The 9,784-nt window shown below is 41.5% G+C and overlaps 1 protein-coding gene across 2 annotated transcripts in view; it reads right to left on the bottom strand.

Moving 5' to 3' along the window:
* Positions 1–216: 216 nt before the first annotated feature.
* Trmt11 (tRNA methyltransferase 11 homolog) overlaps positions 217–9,784 on the bottom strand; it is a 49,872-nt gene continuing 40,304 nt past the window's right edge. For both annotated transcript variants that reach the window (XM_059272605.1, XM_059272606.1), the window contains one exon: positions 217–748. In XM_059272605.1, coding sequence (XP_059128588.1) covers positions 617–748 — 132 coding nt within the window. In that variant the 3' untranslated portion in view covers positions 217–616. The remainder of the gene's footprint in view (positions 749–9,784) is intronic.

The raw sequence follows: 9,784 nt of genomic DNA, 5'->3' as shown, positions 1-9,784 counted from the left end.
CTTGAACAACAGTCAAGTTTTAGGAATGCAAGAGCAAATTCAGATGCACAGGCTCTTGGAGGTGTTGGGGTTGGAATCTCTGCAGTTCTCAGGCCTTAGCCTGCCTCCCAGCAGCACGGCCACTGTTGTTATGACCTGTATGGGACTGATGGTTAAACATTCATTTTCCTCAAAGCTCTCCGTGAGATGAGACGAGAAATACTGAGTACCACACAATTTTTAGAAATTCTCAGTAAAGTTTATTGGTAGCAAAGAAAAACAGTTACAACTAAAAACCAAACCAAGCAAATTTACAAAATGAAAATATTCTAAAGCACTATTAATTGCCTACTATATATCTGGCAGATATGGCTAAAAAGTTAACAATATTTTCTTTGTAAAAAATATAAACACCGAGTTCATCTATATATATATCAGTCCCTGAAACTTAACAAGGTCCAAAAGGCCCATCAAAATAGTCTCTAAAACAAAGATCATTCTGAAATTATTCAGTTTTGATTCATAGCAGTTATTTATATAAAACAGCACAGGATTTTCTAGATCATACACACAAATTCATTTCCAAAAGTCTCTTCTATAAAATGCTTATTCTTTCTTGATTGTCAACATCATATTTTCACTCTTGGCTAGATTTTTCTTCCTTGGCAATTCTTTTTGTTACACCACTAAAATATTTCTCACGAAAGGAATTATGACCTTGGTATGGCAGAAAATGGTCACTCAGCAGGTGTGAATACTGGTCCCGGTTCTGATAGGATAGAAAATACAAAATATAAAGACATGTCAGTTATTTCTTCAGTTAGCCTTTAACCATGGCAGTCATAACTCTAAGCAAAGCCACACTCCAAGGTCCATTTGCTTGGCTTTCCTGTGAGAACACACAGTCTACATCTGCATCACACTTGGGAATTCAAAGCAGCTTCACTTCACCTCACCGGATTCTCAGAGCTCTGCACGGAAGAGACCATGTCATCACTCAGGGCAGAGAGAAAATTCCAGAGAACATGGTCAGACTACAACTATCTTGTCATTTCTGGTTTAACACACATTGAAATCATCGGGGCTAGGGCTAATACCAAAGAAGTTTCTACTCAAGGAGAAAGGTATGGACCAAGGCACTCTGGCAGTTGTGTGATGTCGTAAAATCACACAAAGCTCCACACTATATCCACACCATTAGTGCAACAAAGGATTCCAACACAGGAGGTACAGATACAGGGAGAAGATGGAGACTTCACAGACAAACAAGGACTGGTACTCAGACAGATAGTCACCGGGCACTGGAAAAGTCAATCTGGGTCAGAACGACCCAGCATTCCAGTTTAGATGAGAGAAGACTGATGGAAACCATGAAACATTAGCTTCTCACTCAATTTCACAAATGATTTCAAGTTATGAAACAAACCTAAGTAAAAATAAAGTCCGATGTCCTATGTATTTCTTTAAATTCCTATTCAATTATACATGGACTTTTGGGAGTTTAGTTTACATTTACACATCACTTTGCTGAATGACATCTTGCTTTGTTCTCTGGCACAAGTATCAGTACAGCAGCAACAAGTCCCTCCCAGCCCTGCCTTTCTGTCCGCTATTCTCCTTATGGCTCCTATATAACACACACACACACACACACACACACACACACACACACACACACACACACACACATATATACACATGCCACATATAACCTCTCAAAGCATCCCACATAACTTCATGGAGTACCCTCCCCCAGTGAGGAGGATTAGGTACAGCACAATGCCACAGAGCCAGGTAGCATATCTCTCTGGCCCAAGCTTCTAACATGACTTCATCAAGGAGGGAGAAGACAAAAGTCAAGCACTGTGGGAAACAGGCTTCCTTTATAGACCAAAGAGATAGTTTGGCAAGTAAATTACCATTGAACTAAAAGAGATGAATAAGACGAACCAGCGATACAGAATGAGAAAATACCAAAGTGCAGTATAGGCACAGATGAAAATGTCACACCACGATTTTGAACAATCAATATGAGCTCATAAGGAAACAAGAACAAGAACAAAACAAAATCAAAAAAAAAAAAAAAAATGGGAGTCTGCGCAGTAAGGGCAAAATAAAGCCTAAAAGATTGTATTTTCCTCAGTGCCACAGAGACAAGGCAGCAAAGACATACGAAAGTTGGTCTAGGACCATTAGCCACTGAAATGCAACTGCTCGGGGAAAAGCCTCATTCTCTTCATATCCAGGAATCTGTGTCCGGTAAGTGGATGAGTCCCGTGCTCAAAGGACCACTTTCAAGATCAACTATCCCCCCAGACTGTGAAGCAGAACACTGCAGAACCTCCTGGAGCCCCAAAGCTCCAAACCCCCTGAGCAGCCCAGAATCTGGCAGCAGTTAGGTCTTGCTTTGAGCTAAGCCAGACGGTTCAGGGACTGTGGCTGAAGTTTCCACCTATGTGGAAACACCCTAACTGAAAAATGTTCCTCACGGAACATCTATCACCACATACATAGAAATGCCACATCAAATGACATCACCACAATTCAAAACAAACAGCAAATTCTATTTTTGTTTCCTCTTTCTCTCCTCGCCCATCTAGCTTGAGTTCCCTTTAACCAAACTCACACTTGAGAAGATACTTTCCATCATTGTTCACTACTCTTCTCTATTCACTTTCTCTGCCCATTTCCATCAAGAATATCTGGAAGTTTTGTTTTGCTGTCTTGTTTTTGTTTTTTTTTTTTTCCCCTTGTTTTTTTGTTTTTGTTTTTTTTTTAAACTCAGTATCTTGAAGGCCAACATGTTTCTTTGAAAGAAGAGTATCCAGAAGCAACAGTCCTTGGGCTTCCTCATTTACTCAAGCATGCATGGTGTTTGACTTGGTTTTTCTAACAGTTCCAAACCTGTCTACAGCTATCAATCATGGTGCCATTTATATATCACAGAACCTCAATCCTGTACATTTTTAATAAACATGAAATACTGCATGCATATGAAGTTTTAAAAAAAAGCACATAGGAACCCCCCCCCCCCCCAGTGAAAACTGTGGTGGCGAAGAGGAAAGGAGAGACCTGCCCAATGCGGTGGTGACAGTGCCATGGGTGAGAGCAGCAATCAGACAGAATGAACCACGCGTTCTGTCTGATTTCACTACTGTCTGCTGCCGCTTCTTAGCCAGGAGCTAAGTGTCAGCAGGAAACACAGAACCCAGCAGCTCTCAGACCTCTCACCGTTCAAACACAGTCAGCAACTGTAAATGTTACAAGACATAGACAAGCTCGTTCAAAAGAGAACTACTACGTATTTGTTATCAACCGAGTCTTGTCTAAGGTAATTATTTAATTTTCTGCATTCTTTTCATCTACATTCTGGAGATGGAGAAAGAGAGATTGAAAGAGCTTTAACAATCTGCCACAAGCCATACAGCTGGAACACAGTACCGCCAGACTGCAGCCTGAGTCAGACATCAAAAGCTCATGCTTTTTTCATTATACTTCTGTCCTTCTTAAAAGCTCCAAGTTATACGAACACAGAGATGACTGAGTCAATTTCCCACATGGTAGATTAGTGGGTCCTTTCAAATGGAGTTTGACATTTAGAGGCCATTCCTCCTGAAACAGCAACGTTATGGTAGCACACACTTCAGAGCTCCACTTTAGACAGAACCCTTTACCGCTGGGCTATCAGTACTGCTAATTCTAAACATAAGCCATCTAGGAATTCTAACACTTGCCAAAGGAGCCGCACAGGCCAGTGGCTGACTCTTATGTGTACACCACCCTCTGCTGGCTGATGTAGACAGCCCTTCTTCATGGATTTCCTGATGTGGACTGAAGCCGTTTCCAGCTAAGAAGACTGTACCCCTGACAACCAGGAGCACTCTGCTTCATGTGCTGTTTGCAGGACTTGACTGTTCAGAACACCTACAGTCATACAACTCTCCTATGTCCAGGGCAACCTTGTTACTTACATGGCATTATCATCTGTGCAATCATTTCACCCATAAAGGATGCAGACACAGGAAAATAGGCATGCACTTCAGAGTCTAAGGTGGCACCATCATCTGTGTGCAAACCGAGAACTGCAAGTCACTGTGTGGAACGAGAACTGAAAAGTTCACAAAGTAGCCTATGGTCAGGTTAATCATGTGGGTTGTATTGTTTTCAGTTCTGAGGCAGAGTGTCACTATTTACAGCCCAGACTGTCCTTGAAATCTCTCTCTTCATGTCTTTGCCTCCAGAATAATCTCCGGATTATAGCCATGCATCATTACACCTAGAGAATTCTATTTAAAATTGTGTACAACTTAACTCTACCTAAAATGCAGCATTAGAAGGACTTCAAAGGGTATTAAAAGGAAAGTGCTTCAGCCACTTGTAAGTTTGTAGATGAATTTAAGGGAGAATACATTATCCAGAAAAGAAACAACTGCATGTCCTGCAGGAACACTTGAAACAGCCATTTCAAGTGGAACTAATGACACTCTGGACTATAAAGAATGTATTTTTAATAATGTATCCCCAAAAATACGGCCCATTGTTCAGACTGAAAAGGAACTAAAGCGTCTTCACTGAGAAGCCTGTTCAGGAAAACTGTTTTCCTGATTGCCCCCTTCCCTCAGAACTCTGTCACTCTCCTCTGTCGCCTCCCCCCAATAAGGAAAGGTGTTCAGTTTCCCAGCTCACCTGCTTTTTGGTTATTTCACATGGAAAATAAAGCCTACAAGATATTATGGGATTAAAATGGTGTCCCAGTGACTTTTAAAGAGTAAAGTAATGGTAAAAGTTGGTTTATTATTATTTAAACTGGAAACATCTGGCTAGCTCTAATTACCTGTTCCTACTCTTCCTTAAACTGGCTTTAATATTGTTCAGTATGACTGTTTTATTTTAGATGAGGGGATCCAGTCACTGGACAGTGACTGTTTGTCCCATATACACTCGCCTATGGTGAGGGAAAGAATGGAGTTGTCCGAGTTCACAGACCCTGGAGGGAGCAAGACGTAAAATGCCGTACCCCCAGACACACACTTACACACTGGTAGTAAATGGTGGGATGAAACAGCAACTATGGAATATAAAGAGGTGAAAGGGAAGGACAGGATTGCCTTCTCTAAGGAAAGGGCACTTATCCCAGAGCTGCAGAACAGAAGTAAACCTTCTCACAGAGAGAGGAGGAAACACCCAACAGACAGGATCGATACAGAGACTGAAGACAGAAAGGTGAGTCCATTTTGGAACCTGAAAGGAGGCTGAAGGTTAAGGCTTCTTGTACACAGATGAAGTGGCACCGGTGGCACCTAGAGACGGTGCCAGGAGCGATCAGGGTCGTCTCGATGTTATCTAAGAATCTGTAATTGTATTCCGAACTTCTCAGAGTCATCAATACAACTTTGAAGACTAGACTTCCATATCTATTCCCTTTCTGAAAACTATTCTGGCCACTGTTGCGGAAATGAAGTGGAATGAAACTGTGCAGAAGTACAGAGGGCAGTTGGGAGAATAAACGAGGGAAGTGCCACCTTACCCTGTATGGATCTTAGGAGAAAGAAGAAAAAGGGGGACATAAATATACACAGGAAAACAGCTACTCAATCGCCCCAATCTAGAGTTGTCAGAAGTCTTCCTTAACTCCACTGCCTTCACACCAATTATCCAATCACCAAATCACACTCTGTCTGTCTTCTCTTCATTCATTCGCATCCTCTGTAGTTTCACATCCCACCACTTCGGATTCACGGCTCATCTTCGCAGCTATGTCTGGAGCCTCCTCAGAACATCGGCTTATCATCCCACAACTCAGAGCTACCTATGTACTGAAGCTAAGGCACCCTGCATGAAGCATACATACTCTTCCGCCACTCGACCAACAAACATCCTTCGCCGGCTAGTCACCACTGACAGGATAAACCTGGACCTGGAGTACGAGGCCAGCTCGGCTTCTTCAGGTCGTCTCCGGCTGTTTCTCTCCCAGATGCCCAGCACTCCACTGAAGCTGAAGTATCAGAGTGCCCGGCAAATCCCACAGCCCTTCTCATCCCTGTCTTAGTTAAAATGACACCTACCTACCCAGGGGCCACACCTCTGGCCTCCTCAGACAAATGCTTTGTGTTCATGCAGCACCTCTCTCTCACACAACACTGCAACCCATCACCTTCAGCTGGAACCCTTTTTGGTGACTTTCTACTAAGAACAGGCTCTTTACGGAGAAGGACTAAGCCTGGTCTACTTAACCTCAATACTTGACAAATAAGGCCCCACGAATGTGGGTTGATGCAAAATGCAAAGCCTTCCTGTGCGAGAGCATATATTCAAGTTGGGAAAGAAAGCATACAAAAATAGGAAAGGTCAATGAATGTAAGACATATTCAGTGACAACTTCCTCTTTTCTTATAGCACCTACTCCAGAATTTCACTGTACTCAAATATTGCCATTATGTTTACTCTCTCAGCAAAAACTCAGTCATCGGGTACAAACGTCCTCCACTTCCTCCCCACACTGGACACATGTCCTCCGTGGCTCCTGCGTACTTAACTCTGAAGCCTCTTCTCCCTCACCACTGACGACCCACACCCACCAGAGACAACGTTCTGCTTCACGCTGCGTCTCACTGCTCAGAGCTAATTTTACAGAATCTCCGAATCATCAGTTAGATACCGAAGGGCAGCAATTAACCTATACACTGCTTGATCTACAGACTCGGGGAGCTCCCTATCCAGGAGAAAAGCTTACAGGATGCTAAAGCCACTTAACAGAAAACCAAATGGCGTCTATTTTAACTGCAGGTCAGGTTTAAGCTGTCTTTTAGTAAGTGACAGTTCCTGACAGTGAGATAATAACTTCTTCTACCTCACTAGTATTAAGTCACTGACATTCCCAAAGTGACAGGAGTTTATACAAAGCAGCAGTTTCACGGCAAATCCTTGAATACAGATGACTTATAAAACTCACTCCAGGATAAACGAAAACCAGTAGTGCCGTCACCACAGTAAATGCCACCAAACTCGAGTGCCCATCTCACTTTGTCAGCAAAGACAACAGGCTGGAGAAAAAGAGTCAAGTGCTGAAGAGATTCTTAATCAAGTGTGAGGAAGAAGGCAAAGAGATGGAAGGGAAAAGCAGCAAAGAGTGAAGAAATGTGAACGACAGTACTGAATATAATGGACCTCAGGTCAGCTGCAGGGTAATTACCCATGTCCGGCTTTTGTTTAAAAATCCTGCTCTCCTTATCAAAGCTTTCCACTGTTCTACATCTGGTACTGGACAGTAGCCATAGAAACCACTTGTGCTCGAGTTATACAACTATAAACAGCACGAGGCCATTTCCAAACCAAGGACAAGCAGGTCAAAAGTCTGGTATCTAATACCATGAAATCTGTAGTGTTATTCTTAATGGGAACATAGTAAAGGTGAAATCTTTATCCCTAAGTTATGTAGTCACATTTATTCAGTTCCTTATAAAACTATCTTCAAGATATTAAGTTGCCTAATTTCATAGGAAATTATATTAAAATTTTATCTAGAGTCTCAAAAGGACTGATCATTAATAAATGAACTTTGGGCATTTAACACTCAGCACATAATTTCTTCCTAAGTATAAAATGAACACTGTGGACATTCATGCTCAGCATGATAATACAGAAGTATGAGTGCTTTCCATGTGTATGTGGAAATGCAAAACTGAATGTCAAATATTAAAACAGCCAACACACAAGATAAAAGTTTAACATCAATTAATTAAATACTACATGTTATATTTAATTAGAACTAACAAGAATCTTTTATCTTATTAAAGAGCAAAGGATGAATAACATACAAAGGCATGTTTCTGTATATAAACACTTTCAACTCTAATTCTGAAACAATATTGATCCTGAGTGACTTTTTAATATTTCCACAATCAATTAAAAGAAAAATTAGTAAGATGTATATGTGTATAAAAAAAAAAAAAAAAGACCAAACCCAGGCAAAACTGTTTTGCTTAGGGGCAAATTCAAAGGAACGTGAGACTCCGGCTCCTGCATAGGTCAGAACAGGATTGCATGGGTTTTTTGTTGTTGTTTTAATCTCAAGACTCTGGAGACATGTGGCTCCATGGTTAAAAGAACGGATTTCCTTGCTGAGTTCTGACTAGAGTTCTGTTCCCAGCACTCACACTGGGTCACTCACAACTGCCTGTAACTCCAGCTCTAAGGGTCCGATGCCCTCTTCTGGTCCCCATGGACACCAGTACATACATGGCATACAAACACAGACACGCATGCACACACACAGATGCATGTATGCATGTATACACAAATACATACATGAAAATAAATCTTTTAAAGAAAAAAGATGAAGAAAAATCTGTGAAGTAGCTACTCTAGGTATTATTTCATCTGGTTCTAGTAGGCTCTGGCAGAAGCCATTGAGAGGACACTGCTTTTGGGTAGCTTGCACTGAATGCATAACCACTGTATACGATCTGTTCTAATCTAGAGATTTCTGAAGATTAGAATGCTTTTATTTTTTGGAGATCAAATATTTTTATTCAATAAATTTCCTAAGAAAAATGTTTCAGAGAGTTATCACAACTATACACGGTACCATTAACTATGTGTCAATAAGAAGAGGAAAATTAACCCTAGCAAAACGCATTATACCCTGTCAGAGCACCCTGAGCATACTGGCTACAACTCACTGGGAAATTAAGAGTCTGTTTAGAAGAGGCTAGGAATTCGGTGCTTGAGAACACTTGCTGCCTATTTATTTTGTGGTAGTGGGAACTGACCCTCAGGTCTGGCATCTGCTAGGCAAGCAGCCTGTCACTAAGCAGCATACCCAGACCTTGTATCTGAACCCACTCTAAAAGGGGGAACGACATCCAGGTAGAAGACAGTGTGATGTAGGAAAAGGGTCAAATTTCAAGGACAAAGACAAGTTTTGTTTTCAACTCTGCTGTTCACCACTTGGTCATCAGGGGGCTAGAGGAAGGCTCTTCATCTCTGAAATGGCGACATAAACTCAGATGGATAAGAGCGTTTATAAACAAGCACTGAGAAAACACGGCACTTAATTCATTTAGTTTCTAGACTATTTCAATGAAGGATAACAACAACAAAACCCAGATCTTTTTATCAGGCATCTTCATAACACTGACATAGTTATCAAGAGCTTCTTCACTACTCACACAAAATAAACAAGTCCAAAACTATAGCCAATGATGTAAATATACAAATATCCATACTCACTCGACAGTTTTTATGACTTATTTGTACATTTTAAACGGTGGGAGAACACTTTAACAATGTCTCAAGCAAGCCTAACTTTAAACTGAAGTCAGACCTAACAATGGACATGTCAAAAGCAAAGGTCATAGTACATGGAAGTACAAAAATCTAAAATTAATATTCATCCACTGCCAAAGCCAACAGCACTGAACAAGTCTGCGAACAATCTGTCAGACATGTGAGAACTGTTTGACAAGTCTGCGTCCGCCTGTGTTAGGAAGGGCTGCGATGATCCTGTTGTAGCTGCGGACACTCCTCACAGGAAACGGAAGGCGGAAGTGAAGCAATGAATTAAAGACAAACAGGACAGAGGATTGCATTACAAGACATTCACAGTTAAGCCCACTCTAGTTAAGACTTACTAATGTGAGCCCACACTAATCTGACCATTAGGAGGAGGCTTTTCCTTATTAAAATAAGAAAAAAAAAACCTCAGTTTCAGCCAGGCGTGGTGGGACAACACCTGGACAGACGCAGGCACACCTCTGAATCAGAGGCCAGACTCCTCCAGAACGGCGGGACTGTACGTACAGTG

Source organism: Peromyscus eremicus, chromosome 8b (genome assembly GCF_949786415.1).
Source record: "Peromyscus eremicus chromosome 8b, PerEre_H2_v1, whole genome shotgun sequence".
Classification (NCBI taxonomy): Eukaryota; Metazoa; Chordata; class Mammalia; order Rodentia; family Cricetidae; genus Peromyscus; species Peromyscus eremicus.
Note: the sequence above shows the minus strand (reverse complement) of the source record. Positions and strands in the feature narration are given on the sequence as shown.